Source organism: Pipistrellus hanaki, assembly GCF_964339955.1.
Source record: "Pipistrellus hanaki genome assembly, chromosome: 3".
Taxonomy (NCBI): Eukaryota; Metazoa; Chordata; class Mammalia; order Chiroptera; family Vespertilionidae; genus Pipistrellus; species Pipistrellus hanaki.
Genome location: NC_140505.1, coordinates 135,564,299 through 135,586,598, shown reverse-complemented (window position 1 = coordinate 135,586,598; position 22,300 = coordinate 135,564,299). Strand labels below are relative to the sequence as shown.

The window sequence follows — 22,300 nt, the reverse complement described above, 5'->3', positions numbered from 1 at the left end:
TTGCTCAGCAAACAATTTCCGATCATTTACAAATAATGGAAAGACTTTAAAGGAAGGAAAATGGGTGCCACGTAAACTGAAAGAAAGACAAATGGAAAACTGAAAGTCATCAGTAAAATGTTGCTTCAACAGCATGAAAGAAAGTCTTTTTTGCATTCAATTGTGACTGGTGATGAAAAGTGGATTTATTTTGAAAATCCCAAATGCACAAAATCATGGGCTGATCCAGGTCAACCATCAACATGGACTGCAAGGCCAAATTGCTTCGGAAAGAAAACAATGCTCTGTGTTTGGTGGGATCAGGAAGGTGTGGTGTATTATGAGCTTCTAAAACCAGGTGAAACTGTTAATACTTATTGCTACCAATAATAAATAGTCAGTTTGAACCACGCTTTGATCAAGAAACCACCAGAATTCCAGAAGACACAGCAAAGTACTTTTGCTTCATGATGATGCACCATCACACACTTCAAAACCAGTTAATTAAAGACATGTTAAAAGATCTTGCTTGGGAAGTATTAACCCACCTGCTGTATTCACCAGACCTTGCTCCTTCAGATTACCACTCGTTCTGATCGATGGCTCACACACTTTCTGAGCAGCACTTCAAAACGTACAAAGAAGTGGAAAATCAGGTCTCTAAATGATTGCCTCAAAACAAGAAAAGTTCCATTGGGATAGTATCCACAAATTACCTGAAAGATGGGGGAAATGTGTAGCTAGCGATGGAATAAAGCACTTTTGATATTTCTCTTGAAATTATCTGTTTTCTTTGGTTACAAAATCCGCTATTATTAACTGGTACACCTAGTATCTTTCTAGGCAGCAGAATTTGAAAACTGAAACGGAGAATTGGTCTTTCTGGAAAATAACATCCTTCTTTAAATGAAATGTCTATGCCAGTGGTCAGCACACTGCGGCTCGGGACCCACATGCTGCTCTTTGGCCCCTTGAGTGTGGCTCTTTCACAAAATACCATGTGCGGGTGCGATTGGAACTTTGTGGCCCATGAACAGAAGTTGGTTTTTGGCTCTCAAAAGAAATTTCCGTTGTTGTACTGTTGATATTTGGCTCTGTTGACTAATGAGTTTGCCGACCACTGGTCTATGCTATTATTTTTTTCTCTTATGATTTTATAAAAATAATTGAAGTTGTACGTATATATTTTAATGAATATGCATCTTAAATTGTCTGTATTTTCACAGACCCTTAGGTTTCCTCTCAGTTTGAAGTATTCCTGCCCTTCTGAAAGCACATGGAAACTGGCAGTATCTTCTCTCCTCAAAGTTCTTTCTATTGGGCTACCTGTTGCCCGGCAGCATGCTTCTTCTGGAAAATTTGACAGTATGTGGCCAGAACTAGCCAATACTTTTGAAGACTTTCTTTTTACTAAAAGGTCAGCTCATTTGTTTTTGCAATTAGAACAATCTTTCAAGAAGTGTATACCATGCCTGTTATTGCTCTAAAAACAATGTTTCTAATTATTCATTAACAAAGTAATTGGTTATTGAGAATCCTAGCTATACAAAGCACAGCTGGATTAGGCATTTATCCATTTGGCACATCATCTGTGAGCAATGGAGATTTTGTACTTTACAATGATTTTGGTAGTAATCTATATATATAACAGCTTAAGCAACTGTCCGACTGTTAGACCAGCAGCTTTGATGCTCAAGACCACCAGGGGTGGATGCTCAATGCAGAGGTATGGAAACATGGAATAGACTGATGAATCTGAGAGGGAAGGAGGTAGGAGGGAGGGTGGAAAGCGATTAACCAAAGATCTTATATGCATACTAAAGGCCCGGTAGATGAAAATTTGTGCACTGGAGGGGGGTCCCTCAGCCTGACCTGCCCCCTCTCACAGTCCAGGAGCCCTCAGGGGCGGGAGGCGACCCGTAGATCAGGGGAAGTCGACGCCCCCATCACACCTCTGCTGCTGCCACAGCCAGCCCTGGTTACCTTAGCCTCGGGTGGCCCTGGGCGGCTGGGCAGCCGCCATTCGAGACTTGCCTGTGCCTTGGGCATAGCTGGGCAGCTGCCATCCAAGGCTTGCCTGTACTTCGGGTGTCATTTGGGCAGCCGTCATCCGAGGCTTGCCTGTGCCTTGGGCTGGCCCTTGGGCAGCTGGGGGGCTGAGGGTGGTCTGGCTGCACCGTGCGCCTACCACCCTCCCAGCTGGGGTAAAAGGGTGGGTCCGGCCACACCACGCACCTGTCACCCCTCACCCCTGGCAGAGCTGAAAAGACTGGGGAACTCTGGTGTGGCTAAGGGGACTGGGTGCTGCCATCGTGTGGCTATGGGCGCTACTATCTTTGTGGCGGTGTGGCGGTCAGTTTGCATATTCTCTCTTTATTAGATAGGACTAGAGGCCAGGTGCACAGATTTGTGCACTTGTGGGGTTCTTAAGCCTGGACTGCAGGGATCGGGCCGAAATGGGCCTAGGGCACACGTTCGTGTACTGGTGGGGTCCCTTGGCCTGGCCTGCGGGGATCAGGCTGAAATCGGCAGTCCCAACATCCCCCGAGGGGTTCCGGATTTCAAGAGGGTGCAGGCCAGACCAAAGGGCCCTACCAGTGCATGAATTTGTGCACTAGGCCTCTAGTCTATATATAAAATTATATGAATGCATCATAATTAAAGAACCAGGGCTTTGACTGGATGAAGCCAAGAAGGTCCATTTTTTAAAACCATGCCCATTTGACATTACATGAATGTCAGGGCCAGCCTGATGGTTGAACCGGGCTGAGGTAGGAAGGTGGGAATTAAGAAAAGAAAGACAGACAGGAAAGCGGGATTGGGAGGGTGAAGAATGCATTAGAAAGCACTGGAAATAGAGCAGACCATATGGAAGAGAAAATTAGTGAGCTTGAAGAAATTTATAAATGATTCAGGTGGAAGGGGAAGAAAACCAAGATTTGTAAAAAATGAAAGAACTCTACAAATACTGAGTCCATTAGAATGGGCAGCATAGGATAATGGGTATCCCAGAAGGAGAAGTGAAGGAATAGGGAACGGACAGCCACTTAATAGATGAGAACTTAATCCTGGGGAAGGAACTGGACATACAAGCACAAGAAGCTAATAGAACATCTAATTATTTCAATATAAAAGACCTTCTTCAAGACACGTCATATTAAAAATGTCTAAAGTCAATGATAAAAAAAGAATTCTTAAAGCATTCAGGGAAGAAAAGACAGTAACCTATAAAGTAGTCCACTTCAGGCTATCATCATATTTCTTAGCAGAAACTTTACAGGTCAGAGAATGGGATGACAAACTCAAAATAGTAAAAGATAAAAACTGCCAGACAATCATATAGCCAGCCAAGTTATCTTTCAGATATGAAGGAGAAATGAGGACTTTCTCAGGCAAAAAAAGAAAATTACTGAAAGAGTTCACCACATTCTTGGCTTTTAAGAAATGTTGAAGGGAGCTGTCCTACTGTAAATAAAAAAACTGAAGTAAACAAAACTTTGAGTAAGGTGATAGAATCAGAAAATTGCAACTCTATAGCAAACCTAGGGCTAACATCATAGCAGTGGTGAAAAACTGAAAGCTTTTTCTTTAAGATCAAAGACAGAACAAAGATGCCCACTCTTGCCACTTTTGTTCAAAACAGTATTGAAAGGCCTAGCCAGAGCAGTCCTATATAATAAAAGGCTAATATGCAAATTTTCCCCTAGACCGGGAGGTCATCCAGGGGGCGAGGATGGCTGCCAACCGCCCACAGCCCCTCCCCCTAGCCAGCCACACCCCCGATTGGGGGGTGGGCCAGCTGGGCCCCACTTGTGCACAAATTCATGTACTGGGCCTCTAGGTAATCAATTAAATTTTATTTTAAATATATTTTTATTGATTTCAGAGAGGAAGGGAAGGGGAGAGAAAAAGAGACATCATTGATAAGAGAGAAGCATTGATTGGCTGCCTCCTGCATGCCCCACACTGATTGAGCCTGCAACCCGGGCATATGCCCTTGACTGGAATCAAACCTGGGACCCTTCAGCCCATAGGCCGATGTTCTATCCACTGAACATAACCACATGCGACTTTTTGGCCCTTTGAATATGGCTCTTCCACAAAATATTTTGAAGAAGTGGCATTAGAAGAAGTTTAAGTTTAAAAAATTTGGCTCTCAAAAGAAATTTCAATCGCTGTGCTATTGATGTTTGGCTCTGTGTGTATTTCAATACCTGTAAAAGGTAAACCAAATAATACCATATATAGCAAAAATAGCCCTAAATACAAAATAATATACTATACTCTTAAACCTAAACATGATAATACTGTTTTTACATTTAAAATATTATAAAATAGAAGAATTTAGGCTCAAACATCAAATAAATCTAGGTTTGAATTGTGGCCTTTAATTATGTGTGTTTTTGGTCATATTACTAGCCATTCTAAGCTTCAGTTTCCTTTTCTGTCAGTTACATGATAATATTACTACATGTTACTGTGGGAACATAGGAGATAATACAAATAAAGCTATTAGTACAGTGGGGAGCTCCCTAGTTTTAGCTGTCATTGTAATAATCATTACCATCCTATTATCATCTGTTTTTGAGTAATTAATATTTTATTATTCTATAAGATATTTTATATCATTAATATCATTTTATTGCTTATTCTTAATAAGAGCCACAGGATCTAGAATTCACCTTGATTCTCTCAGAACTACCCATTTCTTCTGATATTGCTGAAATAATGTTCTGCTTTAGAAAGTCTGAATTAATCCTCTTCTTTTCAGATGTTCTCTATCCTTTATTGTAAAAATCTTTTATATATTGGATTTGTTATAAATTAATGGTTAATGGAGAGTCTCTGAGTGAATAATTCAACAACTTGACCAAGGCTTTCTTAAATCATTGGCCATATAAGGAAATTCCAGTATTGTCACAATGGTAATTTTTGCTGTAGCTACAGATGACAATATCTTTACTTTTCCTTGTTTTTACAATCCAAATACTGAAAGTAGTGTAATTCTACAGATTTTATTTAGTTCAGGATTGGGCCAAGTATTTTTGTAGCTAGAATTACATGTTTGTAATTAGTCATTTATACTAATAACTTTAATTAAAAATACTGTTCTTTTAAATACCATTTAATGTTCCAACCTGGGGGAGAATAAAATTTTTCCATTTGTATTTTCAGGAAATATTTTACATTTAAAAACTGAGTGTTTTATTTTACTTATTTTTTAGCATACCTCCGGATAACCTTTCTATTCAAGAATTTCAAAGAAATGAATGTATTGATGTGGAGGTGAGGAAGCTATTAAAAACATTTTTCTGTGACCATTTGTGAAAACCACATTTTAGAAATGTTAAAAGTATAAAATTGCTTAAAAAAATAGTGAAGTAATAGATTAAACTTAAACTAAAAGCATGAAAACTCTCAAAGAGGATAAAGGTTAATTTTAAAGCACTGAAATTTTTAAATGACTTTCTAATATTTATTAGCTTTGCACTGAGTGCATGTTTTCTAGATACTTAAGGTGTGCCCATTTAATAATTGTAAATAGCAGTTCATTCAGTAAATTAATTAGTCAGCAAGCATTTTTTAAGGCTTACTCTACAGTTTAATGAACAAATCAGATGTTTGTAATTAAAATTGATCAGTTGCTTAGATTTCTCTCATTTTTAACCAGCTATAGATGACCTTTATCATTGTTTTTTTTCTTCTTAATTTAATAAATATTGTTCAGATAATTACAGTTGTTTCTCCTTTTTTCCTCCCATAGCTCCCCTCCACCTGGTTTCCACCCCACCCTCTGTCCTTACCCCCCCCCCCCCCGCCCCCACTGTCCTCATTCATAGCTGTATGATTTTTGTCCAGTCTCTTCCCGTACCGCCCACACAGACACCCCTTTCCCCCAGAGAATTATCAATCCACTCCCATTCTATGCCCCTGATTCTATTATATTCACCAGTTTATTCTGTTCCTTAGATTTTTAATTCACTTGATTTTTAGATTCACTTGTTGATAGATATGTATTTGTTGTTCATAATTTTTATCTTTACTTTTTCTTTTTTCTCTTTTTAAAGAATACCTTTCAGCATTTCATATAATACTGGTTTGGTGGTGATGAAGTCCTTTAGCTTTTTCTTATCTCTGAAGCTCTTTATCTGCCCTTCAATTCTGAATGATAATTTTTCTGGGTAGAGTAATCTTGATTGTAGGTTCTTGCTGTTCATCACTTTGAATATTTCTTGCCACTCCCATCTGGCCTGCATAGTTTCTGTTGAGAAATTAGCTTATAGTCGTATGGGTGCTCCCTTATGGGTAACTAACTGTTTTTCTCTTGCTGCTTGTAAGATTCTCTCTTTGTCTTTTGCCCTTGGAATTTTAATTATGCTGTGTCTTGGTGTGGTCCTCTTTGGATTCCTTTTGTTTGGGGTTCTATGCGCTTTCTGGACTTGTAAGTCTATTTCTTTTACCAGGTGGGAGAAGTTTTCAGTCATTATTTCTTCAAATAGGTTTTCAGTGTCTTGCACTCTCTCTTCTTCTGTCACCCCATAATTCTGATGTTGGTACACTTGAATTTGTCCCAGAGGCTTCTTACACTATCTTCAACTTTCTGGATTCTCTTCTCTTCTTGCTTCTTCGGAGGAGTGTCCTTTGCTTCTTTGTATTTCAAATCTTTGATATGATTCTTGTGTTCCTCTAGTCTGCTGTTGGGTCTCTGTATAATATTTTTTATTTCAGTCAGTGTATGTTTAATTTCTACTTGGTCCTTTTTCATACCCTCGAGGGTCTCGTTAAATTTATCGGCCTTTTCTAAGAAATTCTTGAAAAACCTTATAACCATGATTTTGAACTATATGTCCAGTCTTTTGTTCTCCATTTCTTTTGTTTGTGATCTGTTTCCTTGTCTCCTCATTTTTACTGCTTCCCTGAGTTGGTGGGATAGCTTTGTGTGCTAGGTGTCCTATATGGTTCAATCGGTCAGCCTCCCAGTTACCTGAGGTGGACATTCTTGGTGCACCCCTTGTGGACTGTGTGTACAGCTTTTTTGTAGTTAAGTATTGTAGTTAAGATTGTTGTTGGTACACTGGGATGAATTGACCTCCAGGCCAATTGGCTGTGAGGACCCGCTGTGTCTATAACGGAAGAATTGCTGTGCTGGAGACACGTTTATGGGGCAGGACTTGTTCCAGTAAGGCTTTGGTGCTCACTGAATCTACCTTTTGAAAGTGTCCCTTAAGAGAGTAGTTGAAATCTGGTGTTGTGTCAAAGACCACTAGATATACTAGTTTCTGGATTTCCAGTGGGGTGCAGGTCAGCTACTGTCTGAGGCCACCCAGCAGGAGCTATAGCAAGAACTATAGTTTTCTCCACTTTGCTGGCATTTGGCGGTTTTGGAGCAATCTGACTGGAGCTGCAATTTATTTGGTTAAGCTGCCAGAGGGTAGGCCATTTATATGCAAAAGCTGCTGTGTGGAGCCTGGGCAGGTTTGTAGAATGGTCAGGGCAGGGTCTCAGGGCATCTTTAAGCTAGGGCTTGGCAAACAGCGATGGTTGCCAGCCAGCCTTCTCTGCCTTTCTGAGTTTCCAAGTCCCCGCATCCTGCACTCCAGTGGAGTAAACAATGATTGCTAGGCGCACCTCTGCAAAAATGTCACACTCACTTTCCGACCAGATAACTGAGTCCAGCTTCTCCCCATAGACATCTGGGTCCCCCTCATGTCCCCAGAAACTGCATTTCAGAGTGATCGGGAGCTTGTCTCCCTTCAGGTTGAAAAAAAGCCGAGCGCCCAGTCGCCCACCTCCAGCCCGATTTGCATGCCTCTGTACCTCAGATTTTCAGCATTTATGTGCCTTTCTCTTTCCTTCTAGTTGTAAAATTCTACTCAGCCAGCTTTCCTGTGGTTCTGGGTAATAGATGTTTTGTCTTTTAGTTGTAGTTTTGAAATTGTTGTGCAAGGCGGCAGTTTAGTTGTTTACCTTTGCCGCCATCTTGATTTCCCCTCGACCTTTATCATTTTTAAAAAGAAATGAGTTTTAAAGAATATAGTTTGTTGAATATAAATGGAATTTAAAGTAGGAGTTTTTGGTTATGGATTTTTGGTGTGTTTGTGTGTATGTGTTTTATTCTTTTAAGTAGAATAGGGAACTTTTAAGTAAATAAAATCAAATACTTTAAAGTGTACATAGAAAGCATAAGCATCATCATATAGATACAAAATACTACCTTTTGTCCAGTTATTAAAAGCCTTATAAATTTTTTAAAAGCCTTATAAATTTTTTAAAATCTTTTCTTCAAAAGGCAAAAATAGTACACGATATATTAGAAATAAGATCAACACTAAAATTGTTGATAACAATTTATATATTGTAAACAGTTTATAGTATTGACTACTCTGTGATAAAGTTATTTATGGAGAGAAGCTGACTCGTCATCCTCTATATTAACCTTAAAATGTTTGTGTACTTCTATTAAAGGAGATTCTTTAAGTGATTTTTTTACATAAAATTTAAATCTTACATTACAAATTGTTATTTGAGTCCATCTTCTTCAAGAAAAAAAAATGCATTTGAATTTGCCTCTGTTGTTTCAGGTAGTTCAACTTATCAGTACTGAGATACTACCTTATGCCAATTTTATTCCTAAGGAATTTGTTGGTCAGATAATGACCATGCTTAACAAGGGCTCAATACATTCTCAGTCATCTTCATTTACAGGTATGTTATTTCAGTTGTCTTTTAAAAATGTTAAGTATTGAAGTATGTTTGAAGAAGCTTAATGTAAAATGTTTACTCCTATGATTGTAGTAAATGTAAATGGGTAAGGTAATTTTTATGAATGTGATTTTAGAGCTTTAAGCTTTATGAGGGGAAAATGTGGTAAATATTCTGTGAATTATATTCAATGAATTAATTGCAAAACACTTAAGGAATCCACTTAAGTCTTGCAGGCCGACATGTTTCCAGTTTTGTGAAGTCATGGATTATTGGGAAGTGTATATTCTGCCTCTTAGTAGTTGGTTAACTTTTCTAAGTTTTCATTTTATCATCTGTAAAATGAAGATATTAATACCAACCTCTCTGGACTATAAATTTCCGAGTTAGTCCATTAAAAAAATAGATACCTTGACATTAAAGAAACTAACATTTAGTGAATACTACTTACTACGTGTGGGGTTTTATGCCAGAATATTAATCCCATTTCTCACAATATTTTTGTGAGGACAAGTTCCATCATATTATAGAAAGGGAAATGGGTTTAAAAAGCTTGAAAAAAATTTCCCACAATCTTAAGGCTGGTGGCCAAAATTTATCCTTAAAAAGAACTACATGCTCCTTTTGATGATATCATGCTGCCTTACTGGGAGATGATATATAAGTTGCCTTTTGTTGTTATTTCTCTTTTCTAAATCTGTGCTTAAATGTTAAATGTAACAGTGGCATCATAATGTGGTTTTTCAGTATGATGATTAAAAAATAGTAAAAATGTGCCATGAATATCTATCCTTAATCCCCAGAATTTACGAGAGCCATGACTAACTTCTAAGCTGAACACTTTAAAGAGCATATATGTGTGTAGCTTGACCACTAGATGTCTCTCATGTTGCTTACTTTACAAACTAGTTCTTTTTTTCCTAGCCCAGACAGTTTTTAAAACTGATCTGGTAAAGTGCAGATTTAATACACATGAGAACCTCAAAGAAAAAATCTTAAAGTCCATTTATCTTAATGTGATCACTTTTATTATTGAATGTGTAAAAATTATAGATACATTTTTATACAATACACATTAAGAACAATATTTATAATTATTAGATGCAAATATTCTTCTAGGCTAAATGTGGACTACTGAGTTACAATGTATGCTTTTTTTTTTAGTAGTTTTCTCATGCTAACTCTTGCCATTTATACTATTTTTAAAATTTTATTTTTATTGATTTCAGAGAGAGAGAGAAAGGGAAAGGGAGAGGGAGATAAAACATCAGTGATGAGAGAAAATCATTGATTGGCTGCCTCCTGCATACCCGCTACTGGGAATTGAGCCTGTAACCCAAGTATGTGCCCTGACCGGGAATTGAACTGTGCTTTCTAGTTTATGGGTTGAAGCTCAACCACTGAGCCATACCAACTGGGTTCATTTATACTATTAAATGTATCTGATAAGGTACATGAACATTCTAGGAAACACTTCTCAGCTTTGCCCTTGAGTATTTTTTTAAAATATATTTTTTATTGATTTTTTTACAGAGAGGAAGGGAGAGAAGAGAGATAGAGAGCCAGAAATGTCGATGAGAGAGAAACATCGGCCAGCCGCCGATGTACATGCCCTTGACCGGAATCGAACCCAGGACCTTTCAGTCCGCAGACCAACGCTCTACCACTGAGCCAAACCGGTTTCGGCCCCTTGAGTATTTCTTAAACACACACATACGGATCTTTCTTGCTGAACAAGAGCAGTTTGTAAACACAGAGGATCCAGTGGTCATTTTTGGTCTCCTGCTCTTAAGTACGATCTGACAGCCAAAGCTCACAGACATTTGAGGAAATCCTTCCACATGAAACAAAGACCAAAACAAATGAAGAGGGGCAAAAGAAACTTGGAGGAAAGAGGTAATTCGGTGTCATAGAAAACATTTTTAAGAAGAAAAGCACAATTATTGTAATTAGAGTGCTCAAAGAGAAATACTTTTACATTCATGAAACAAGAAAAATGTTATTAAAAGAGAATAATTAGAACATTAAAAGAGGTCATAGAAACTAAAATGTGATCATTGAAATAAGTTCAATGAAGTGTTGGAAGAAAGCATTAATGAAGTAACCTAGAAAGTATAGCAAAAACAAAAAAGAAGAAAATATAAGAAGAAATAAATAAAATTAATAAAGAGGTCTAACATCTGACACTAGGTCTTCCATAAAGAGAGCAGAGAAAAGCTAGGAGAGGAAATTCTCAAAGAAACAACTTGAAATAAATCTCCAGATTAAAAATGGCCATTCAGGATTCAGAGCAGTAAAAGAAAAAGAACTCACAATAAAGCATGTTATCATGAAATATCAGAACATTCGGGGATAAAGAGAAGTTCCTAAAGATTTCAGAAAGAAAAGAACAAAGTTCCACATAAAAGAGTTGTATGAAAATGACACATTGGAGCCTGGGCTGGTGTATTCAGTGCTTAGAGCATTGGCCCAAGCACCGAAGGATCTCAGGTTTGATTCCCAGTCAAGGGTACGTGGGTTTGCTCGCCTGGCCCAGTTGGGACATATGCAGGAGGCAACCAATCTATGTGCCTCTCACATTCAGGGGGGAAATCATATATATAAATTTTCTCAGAGTTGTATTAATTTAACCTTTTATTGACCACCAAAAATTATTTTACAGAAGCAGAGATTGATATTCGTTTGAGAGAAGAATTTTCTAAAATGTGTTTTGAAACATTGCTCCAGTTTTCCTTCAGTAATAAAGTCACAACGCCTCAGGAAGGCTACATCTCACGAATGGCACTCTCAGTACTTTTAAAGAGGTCTCAAGATGTACTACATCGCTATATAGAGGATGAAAGATTAAGTGGTAAATGCCCTCTTCCAAGGTATATATTTTATTAAAGAAAGAAATATACTATTATAGTTATTCATAATAATAAAAAAAAAACTCTGAAAAGTATTTTCACAAGTGATCTGAACTTCGCCTGAGGCTATTTATAATTTGATGTATTCCATACAATCTAAATGTTCATAAGTTTTGCTGCTGATATATGAATGTTTTATTAAGGGATGCTTTTCAGTACCAACTTACTGTTTTGAATTTGAAAAACAAATTGAATTCTGAAAATTTATTAGTAACATAGTTATAGTCATCATTGAAACTGATTCATCAAAACTGATCTCTGAAATATACTTGGATAGCAGTAATAAAGTTGCTTTGCTTGGACTGTTTTTATTTATTAGATTATAACATTATTTGGTTTCAAGATTAACTTCCCCTTCATTTTTAAATATTTTGTGTTTATTCTATTGCTTTTCAATTGAATCTTGGTTATAGTTGTGCCATGAAGTGTTATATTCTATCATATTATGTTTGATGCAGTTACCATTCATTATTTTCTGAAAAGCTGCAATGCAACAGGATAAAATACTTCAGTGCTTACAAAGCATGGCTTGAAATAGTATCTTGTTATATATTAGGAAAATCTTATCAGTGGAATGAAAACACAGACTAATCTCAGGAATCAGGTTGGGATGCTGTTTAAACTATAGCAGAACAGCTTTTTTATTTTGTAGGGAGAAAGAAGGCACTCAAGCTACTTTTGTTGATCCTTTGCTACAAGTTTATTCTTCATTGCTGATGTTTCCAAATAGTGCCTCCTTAGGACTGATTTTGAACATGTTATTTGTTGTATTGGAACGTTAAATAAGCATTATTGTCATTTTAAACTTACTTTTAACAGCGTGATAAAATATGTATTAGGAGGTAATAGTAGTCTATATTTCCATTTAACCTTTGGCAAATCTTTTTTAGTACTAATTAGTTAAAATAAATACACCTTTTGCAGAGAAGCTTTAAAAGCATATATTATAAAATGTTTTAATTTTAAGTAGTTACATGAAACAGTTTACAAATAAATTTAGATTTGTATTAATAGATTGCCTCTCCCTCCTTTTTAAATTGATAACTAATGGTAAGAACTATATATCTTACTAGAGGCCTGGTGCACAAAAATTCGTGCACTTCAGGGGGGGCATCCCTCAGCCTGGCCTGTTCCCTCGCAATCTGGGACCCCTCAGGGAATATCCGACTGACAATTTAGGTTTGCTCCCCAGGGGATTGGGCCTAATCTGTCAGTCAGACATCCCTCTGACAGCATGGGAGCCCTCGGGTGATGTCTGACGAATGGCTTATGCCTGTTCTCCCGGCCTAAGCCCTTAGTCAGACATCCTTGGTGCTGCCGCTATGCTAGCCAGCCAAGAGCCAGCTTCTGGCTGAGCGGCGCTCCCCCTGTAGAAGCACACTGTCCACCAGGGGGCATCTCCTGCATTGAGCATCTGCCCCCGGTGGATAGTGCGTGTCATAGTGACCAGTCATTCCCAGTTGTTCCACCGTTAGGGTCAATTTGCATGTTACCCTTTTATTATATAGAATTTGCACACTGAAGTACATGTTAATAAAATAATTTCTCTTTTTTAAGAATTTAAAACTAACATTAACTTTACATTATTCTCCATTTTTCTCAGAATCCATTTAGTTGTATAAACAGTAAAAAACACACATGCATATGTTAAAATCTTAATGAAAATAATTTTTTTGTTTCTTTTTAAGGCAACAAGTAACAGAAATCATATTTGTTTTAAAAGCAGTTAGTACTCTCATTGATTCACTTAAGAAAACTCAGCCTGAGAATGGTAAGTGCTTAGAAACTCAGCTATTCTAAACTCATATATGTTCTATTTATAATGTACTTTTTTATATTATTATTAAGTTAACTGAATTTTAGGAACATACAACTATTAGACTTACTTTTCTCCAGTCTTGATATCACTTAAGCATCAGCCCATTAGGATGTAAATTAAGTAAAATTTATTTGTAATGTTTTGTCTTCATGTAAAACATCTATTTGGCTGACTTTTTTTTTTTTTTTTTTAAGTAAATTGGACTGAATTCAGGGTGTTACATGGACAATTCATATTTTGTGTGTTTTTAATATAGAACATCATTGACTTTTTCAGGTATAGGGAAGCTTCAATTCTACATTTGTACTGATTTACTGTAGATATATCAACTGTATAAATAACTATGGATCATTTTTATAGTACTTCCTTATTTATTTTCCTTTTTTGTTACTTATTCCTGTCCAATCTGTTCTTCACATTATGGCCAGAAATGACTTTTCCAAAAGTATATTCAACCATTTATTTTTCCATCCTTGTAAAACAAGACAAAAAAAATCTTTTTTACTTATTACCTACCAAATGCATGAAGAGTACTTTCTGACTATACATGCTTGATTTCCCACTAGACCTAATACACCCTACTCTCCCACCAAATTAAAATTCTATCTACTCATGTATTACCAACCCTTTGCTTATTTCATTCTTCTGCCTACATCCACCTAATTTAAATACCACTCTTCTTCAAGCCTGTTTTTAATCCTTGAAGGTAAATGATTTCTTTATTTTTGTTGTTGAATTCCTAGCTTTGTTATATATACCTTTGCATTAAAGCACCTATTTGTGTTATATTGTAGTTATACATGTACATGACTCACTCCCCTTAAATTGTTAAGTTCTTAAAAGTTTTTTGGGCCTTGTTTTGTTCTATTTTGTATCCTCTACAACATTGTTACTCAAAGTCTGGTTTGTTGGACTAGCCCCTGATCTTAAGTTTATTACTGAACCAGGAAGGTAAAGAGCTGGCACCAGAATGTAAGTCAGTTGTATCACTAAACACGCTCACTCAGCTGACATTTTTTATACAACTTGATTTTGTTAAATAAGGAAGTATATTGGTTTACATTCTGGCATCTTAGATGACTGGCACTTTAAGCAGCATTTCTTTTATTAACCAAGAAAAAAGGAAGTTCCTAATAAATGAGTCATATTATATTAGTTATTATATAATTAAAATAAATACATGTTTTTCTGTTTTTAAATCTACCCATTGGTACTTTGGCCTAAAAAGGGTGAGTACTATGTGAACTCTTAAGAGGCAATAATAGACTTATGTTTATTCAATCCAAATAGAGGTGTGGAATTTCTGGGGAAAATTCTGGAGGAATGTCCTAAATTCATCTCAAGTTCAAATTTAAGTTCTTATTAAAAAAAAAAAAATACTCTGGCTAATTTTTCAGAGAGGAAAACCATGCATTGACTTTCTAGAAATCAGTCAGTAAACTCTTTATTAGATCACAGGATAGAATTAGATCCTTAAAAATATACTAAAGACATAAACAGGAAAATCTCTGTTTCCCATGTTACTGCCCTAGATATATTACATATAACCAGTATAGTCATTATTTCTTCAAATAGGTTTTCAGTATCTTGCACTCTCTCTTCTTCTGTTACCCCCAAAATTCTGATGTTGGTATACTTGAAGTTGTTCCAGAGGCTACACTACCTTCAACTTTCTGGATTCTCTTCTCTTCTTGCTTCTCCGGAGGAGAGTCCTTTGCCTGTTTGTATTACAAATCTTTGACTTGATTCTTGTGTTCCTCTAGTCTGCTGTTGGGTCTCTGTATAATATTTTTTATTTCGGTCAGTGTATGTTTAATTTCTACTTGGTCCTTTTTTATATCCTCGAGGGTCTCGTTAAATTTATTGGCCTTTTCTAAGAAATTCTTGAAAAACCTTATGACCATGGTTTTGAATTCTATATCCAGCCTTTTGTTCTCCTCCATTTCTTTCGTTTGAGATCTATTTCCTTGTCTCGGCATTTTTGCTGCTTCCCTAAGTTGGTAGAATGGCTTTGTGTATTTGGTGTCCTTTATGGCCCGGTGGGTCAGCCTTTTTAGTTACCTGAGGTAGACACTCTTGGTGCTCCCCTTTGTGGACTGTGTGTACAGCCTTGTTATAGTTAAGTCTTGATTGTTGTTGGTATCACTGGGAGGAATTGACCTTCAGGCCAATTGGATGTGAGTATCAGCTGGATACCTTCTGTATTGGAGACAGTCTTATAGGATCTGACTTGCAAAATTGAAAAAAACCTGTGCTCAGCTTGGATGGGTCGGAGTCTCAGGGCTGAGCCGACAGTTTTGGCTTCCAGTCAGTCCTGCCCTTGTGTGTGCCTCAGACCTCTGCCTTCTGCGGCTCCCCTGAGTTTCTGCCTGACAGTCCAGATTCCCCCTGCAAGAGCATGGGTGCCCCAGGGGCTCGCCCAGAATTGGGTTGGGTTTCTGTAGTCTGGAGCTTCCAACTCCTTTCGCTATGGAGAGACGGTGGCAACCTTCGTGGTCAGAACTCTCTGCGCGCATTCGCACGCGATTGTAGACCCTGCCTGCTGCAGCTTCCAACTCCCCCAAGTCTCCCAGTCTCTGAGTCTCCGGATGCCTTTCTTTATAGTCCAGACTCCCATATGAGCCTGGGTCCACGGGGTTTCGGACAGGGTTGGGATTTAGTCCAGTCAGAACTGGGGTTCAGTGCAGCCGGGGCTTCCTTTCCCCTCCCGCCAGCCAGGCACTCGGCCGCCCTTCCTTTCTGCACACGAGCATCTCCTACCTCAGCGCTTTGCTGCTCCCCTGATCCGTGAGCCTCTGTCCTTTTTTTCTTTAAGATATATTTCATTGATTTTTTTTACAGAGAGGAAAGAGAGAGGGATAGAGTTAGAAACATTGATGAGAGAGAATAATTGATCAGCTGCCTTTTGCACACCCCTAATGGGGATGTGCCCGCAACCAAGGTACATGCCCTTGACCAGAATCGAACCCGGGACCCTTCAGTCCACAGGCTTATGCTCTCTCCACTGAGCCAAACCAGTTTTGGCTCTCTTTCTTTCTGGTTGTAGATTTTTCCACTCAGCCAGCTTTCCTGTGGTTTTGGATTATATCCGTTCTGTCTTTTAGTTGTTTTTAAATTGTTGTGTGAGGCGGTAGCTTAGGTGCTTACGTAGGTGCTTCTCACTTTTTAATTTTTTTTATAATTAAGTCCAAAATGCCCACCAATATCTATGGTGAGTTTTTAAAAAATATTTTAAGAAATTTGAGTAGCTTTTCCTTAGTTTAAGAAGTTATCTTAAATAATGTATTTTTATATTTTCCTGTAATAAACTGGGCAATGTAGGTAAGTTTCAATATATGCAATCTTGTTCTCCTCAAATTTTTACCTGAGTAAAATACAAATAAAATTTATCATCTTAACCATTATTAAGTATATGTATAGTTCAGTATTATTAAATACTAGAGGCCTGGTGCACAAATTCGCGCATGGGTGGGGTCCAGCCAGCCTGCCCCAATCGGCATGGGGGTCTGGTCGGTGGCGGGGCCAGCCAGGGGAAGGGCCCGTCCCGCCAACCTCTTGCAGCCCCTCTCTCCACCCAGTCCCCCCCAGATTGACCTCCCTACCCTGATCAGGGGCAGGGCCTGGCAGCCAACCTCCTGGGGCGCCTCCCCCAGGCTTGCCCCTAAATAGCCCCCACCATTCCAATTGGCTTGTGGCCCCTCTCTCAGCCAGCTCTTCCCCTGATTGCCCCCCTACACTATCCAGGGTTGGGGCTGGCTGACCAACCTCCCATGGCCCCTTCCCTGACCGCCGGTCCCCAATTGGCCCCCTAAATTGCGGTTGGGGCCCAGTGGCCAATCATCCATGGTCCCTTCCCCCAACTGGCCTGGCCCTGATCGGGCCCCAATGGGGTGGGTCAGCTGGCCAACCTCCTGTTGTCTCCTCCTCCCAACAGGCCCAGCCACAATCCTCCCTGATTGGGGCTGAGCTGGCCGGACCCCACCCGTGCATGAATTCATGCATTGGGCCTCTAGTTGTATATAGTAAATCCTCAATTTTATGGACCTCAATTTAACAGACATCAGACTTAATGGACAAAATTTCTGGTTCGTAAGTCATATGTGAAAATTAACACCCTGTTAATTTTAAAATGCTTTTGACTAAGATTTGTTTATAAATAAATTATGGGGTTATTTTTTTTATTGTCAATTCACTGTTATTTTTAACAAATTTTAAACAATAGGGCATATGTTGGAATAAACACTAGTAATTTCACCACCATGTATAAATATTACATATCTACATATTTATATTACACATTTACATAAATAAATATCACATATCTACTTTAAATCCAAAGTGACTGTTCGTAAACAATGTTCTTTGAATGATTAGCATGTGATCACAAAGCATCTCATTTGGTAATTGTTCTTTGGTTGAGTGGCATGCCTTTCTGCAGAATTTTTATTTATTTATTTTAATATTTTCATTGATTTCAGAAAGGAAGGGAGTGGGGGAGAGAGAAAGAAACATCAGTGATGAGAGAGAATTATTGACAGCTGCCTCCTGCACACCCCCTACTGGGGATCAAGTCTGCAACCTGGATATGTGCCCTTGACCGGAATTGAACCCAGCACCCTTCAGTACAAACTAATTGGGATATAACACTTTTGTCCATTCACTAAATGTCATTCAACACTACTAATTGTTCATAGTAGTCCCTCCCAACTACAGTTCAAATCTAATGATATACATCAAAGATTGTCAAACAGTCCAAGCCAGTGTTGCTCAGTGGTTGAGTTCACAGTTCAGTTCCCAGTAGGGCACATGCCTGGATTGCAGGCTCAGTCCCCAGGAGGGGTTGTGCAGGAGTTAGCCAATCAATGATTTTCTCTCATCATTGATAATTCTATCTTGCTCTCCTCCTTTCCTCTCTCTGAAATCAATTTTTTTAAAAAGGTTATCAAGCAGTACAAGAATGAATCTATGTGTGGTTATTTAAAATTAAAAGCAATACCAAGGACATTACAGATAAAATAATTTAATATATGTATATTTTTAGCACACAATTGTATAAAAAATTGAACTCTTTTCTAATTATTCTTGAAATGTACACTATATTCTCTAGCAATTATATTGAAAATGACTAAGGTTTTGAAGTTTTCTAAGCTACTTGACTTAGTTTTCAAAGCTTTCGCAAACTGCAGTATCATTTTAAAATGTACTTTTATTAATTTTGTTGGTATTGATATGTTACACATTGACTATATATTTTCCCTTACATCTTACTAAATATTGCAGAAAATCTCCCAAAGGTAAAAGAAGATTGTAAAATCTCCATATATTTTGGAATTTTTTCTTTGCATTGTATTTAAATGATTATGTTTATGTGATCTCTGCTATTGAAATCCACCCTTTTCTGAGGTTTTATACTTTTTGCATTGCAGTTGATGAAAATACCTGGGCACAAGTAATTGCATTATACCCAACGTTAGTAGAATGCATCACCTGCTCATCTTCAGAAGTCTGCTCTGCACTTAAAGAGGCACTAGTTCCCTTTAAGGATTTCATGCAGCCACCAGCATCCAAAGTTCAAAATGGAGAATCTTGACCAGCTACAATAAATTTAAAGAAGAAAGATATCTAAAGAATGTCTGCTCCTCAGTGAGTCTTCTATTAGAAGACTTTCTTACTACAAATAATTCTTGGCAGCTGTTGTTGGCCTTCTTTAAATCGTACTTACCTGAGTTCAGTAGTTCTTATTGCAAGCTTACATGTCAGCAAGGCTCCTGAATGAGTATCAGTGCGAGCCTTTAATAATTAAATTGATTAGAAGATGGTTAATACTACAGCATACCTGCTACCATATATTCAATTGGTGATTTAAAAGTGAGCTTATGTACAGTTTGTGATGTTTGTGTTAATGATGTACTTTTTAAAAAGAAAGAAAAGATATTTCATTCAGTCAGATTTATTAGGCTGGTGTTTTTGCGCTCTTTTTCAAGTACAAAGGTGTACTAAAATTTTATGCAAGATGGTACTGTAACATTCCATATTATCTATAACCAGCCTTTGTAAACAAAAGGAACTGATATACTTGTGTGTAAAATAAATGGTTACAGTTCTATATAAAATAGTTGCATTTATTATTTAAAAATTTTAAATACTGCTAATGTTAAATGCTTGATGCTGTATTTATTATTAATATAAAATTGTTTGCTTATCTTTTTACTTATAATTTGCCTTCTTAAGCGGCAGATACACTCACCATATAATCATGCAGTTAGCTTAATGATTATTTTAAATGTAGTTGCTAGTCACTATTAAAAGTCTGGCCAGAAAGGTCATGTGAACACAGCAGCAAATAGTTTTTGATTTGCTGATTTTGCAACTCCAAAGTATAGGTTATTAACTTAATACATTGAGATATTTTGTAGCACTATGACTCCATTATACCTCATTTCTTTAAATGTCTTTTCCAGCTTTCACATAAGTATGTCTGTTTTTATATTTGCTGTCTGGATTTTAAAGACTTTGATATTTTATATTTCTATTAAGTCTCCTACCCACACCCTCGCTCCATCCCTGACTAACAGCATTTATCACTGACTTTGAATTATGACCCAGGCAAAACGATTTCAGATTTCCTAAAATTTTGCCTGTAAGGTTTTGTTCATTTCAGTGCTTTGTTTTGTAATGTCTTCTTAAGAAGCAAAATAACGATGCTGACCCACAGATATAAAATGTGTATGTATTCTGAAACAATGAGAAATGTATTTTTGGAGTTGGAAAAGCATTTGGAAGTGCAGTAAACTTTATGTCATGGAGAAAAATGCTAATTTTGTTTCAATTTCCTCTGCTATTGAAGAAATGCTCCTGAGTACATTAACTTAACTGTTCCTTAAAAAACGACTGACATAAATTACTGTATTTTTTATTTTATGGATTATACTATTATATTTTTGTTCTGAATTAAATTTTCATAATTTATGTGAAGACTCAAGGATGTTTAAAACAATTATTTTTCATAAGAAATCATAATTGTCTCAGTATTATTTTAGTGTGCTGGAAGGACTTTGATTTTAATAGAATTTATGCCACTCCAGCATATTTATAAAATGTTGAGAAGATATTAGGATTAAGTAATGAACAAGATAAAATTGTGAGGCTATTGTAATTGTGTAATTATTTAATTTGCACTATTATCTGTAAACAAGTGGTTAGATATTATTTTTAAGGGATAGTATTTTTTTACATGAATTAATGAATTTTGACTTTATAATTTCATGTAAAATTAAGGTAAAATATGGCATTTTCTAGATATTATCTTCAGCATTTTTCTTGAAGAAAGTTGTAAAAATTAATTGCTCAAGCTATATATTTAGTTTACTTTCTGTATTTGAATATGTTAAATTGGAGATTAGAAAAATCTGCATATCACTGATAAAGCATTGAAATAGAATAAGAGTAGTGTACGGGTTCAGTAACATGTTTAAAGTATTGCCAAAAATTTACATGAAGTAAAAATGCATCTATTCTTGAGGAATCACAGATCAATTGCAATTAGAATTATCCTCTAGTGAAAGTTAAATGAGAGTCAAAGGTATATACATATATTTATATAAATGGATTGGTTTTACTAATATTGTATTAGCTTTCAATACCAGGACCATACCCTACAGTTCAAAACACAAATATGGTGAATGTGTAAATACCATATAAAATAATGATCAGTGGCCATCTTAATGTCAGGCAAGCTGGGCCACCCCCCTTGGTACTATAATTTGACAGGTTTTTCCTCACAGAATATCTCTCACCACTCCCAGGAGTCACTACTAGTAATTAATTCCTTTGAGTCAACCTTACTTCTAGGCTAAAATATCCTGATTCCTGGGGGTTAACCCTTCTCTTGTTGGTATGAATTCGGTTCTTCAGTGACTAGAAGAACTGGGCTATATGAGATTACTACATTCTAGGAGATTTGAAAAGGAAGTTGCCAAAGCTAAGATCATTTTATAGGACATTTAAGACGATGATTAGTCCATGAAACAGTAATAAAAATGTCCTTTGGGATACATATTATAATTACAATGAGTTTTAAGCCTCACATAATCATTTTTTGTCACTGATGGTACCTTTTTTTTGTATTGTTTTGTGTGTTTTTTTGTCTTTTTCTTCATCCTAACCCAAGGATATTTTGCCATTGATTTTTAGAGAAAGTGGAAGGGAGGAGAGATAGAAACATTGATGTGAAAGAGATGCATCAATTGGTTGCCTCCTGAACACACTCCAACCAGGGCCAGGGATCAAGCCTGCAATGGAGGTACATGCCCTTGACCAGAATCATTTCTTCGGGATGATCTCTCCACTGGGCTAAACCAACTAGGATAGTGCCTTTCTTATATAGAGAGTGCTGGAAAACAGACACCAACAATTGGATTAAAATCCTTTTCTGACTTTTTTTCATTATAAAATTTTTTTTTTTAACTTGGAGTAGTTTACCTTTTAGTTTCCTATACTGCCACTACCAAAGAGGAGAAGAACAAGTCATTTTGTAGTGTCTTATTTTGTACTCCTTTATAACTAGTGATGACTAAAAGTTCTATTAATTTTACCGTATACATTTGTAACATTTACTTAGGAGCTTATAGATGCCAAAAGAAAAAGAAAATGCATGCAAGTCTGCCTTAGAATCACTTTTTACTTGATTTCATTTTTAAAAATTTTATTAACAACTATATTGTTTACCTGTTTTCCCCTATATAGGATTATTGATCCAACTCTTGCTATATTCCTTAAATTATCAATATGTTACACTAGATGGAAGAGGTGAACAATTAAACATATATATTTTATTCTGAAGAATAGCATATACTTAATATTATAATAGGTTACTTGTCCTTTCTCAATA

General features: G+C 36.8%; 1 protein-coding gene across 4 annotated transcripts in view; it reads left to right on the top strand.

The window, feature by feature from the left end:
• Positions 1 to 20,392, top strand: part of MON2 (MON2 homolog, regulator of endosome-to-Golgi trafficking) — a 98,990-nt gene extending 78,598 nt beyond the window's left edge. For all 4 annotated transcript variants that reach the window (XM_084877550.1, XM_084877548.1, XM_084877547.1 and 1 more), the window contains 6 exons: positions 1,206 to 1,396; positions 5,205 to 5,265; positions 8,562 to 8,685; positions 11,345 to 11,552; positions 13,280 to 13,362; positions 18,837 to 20,392. In XM_084877550.1, coding sequence (XP_084733676.1) covers positions 1,206 to 1,396; positions 5,205 to 5,265; positions 8,562 to 8,685; positions 11,345 to 11,552; positions 13,280 to 13,362; positions 18,837 to 19,000 — 831 coding nt within the window. In that variant the 3' untranslated portion in view covers positions 19,001 to 20,392. The remainder of the gene's footprint in view (positions 1 to 1,205; positions 1,397 to 5,204; positions 5,266 to 8,561; positions 8,686 to 11,344; positions 11,553 to 13,279; positions 13,363 to 18,836) is intronic.
• The last annotated feature ends 1,908 nt before the right edge of the window (positions 20,393 to 22,300 follow it).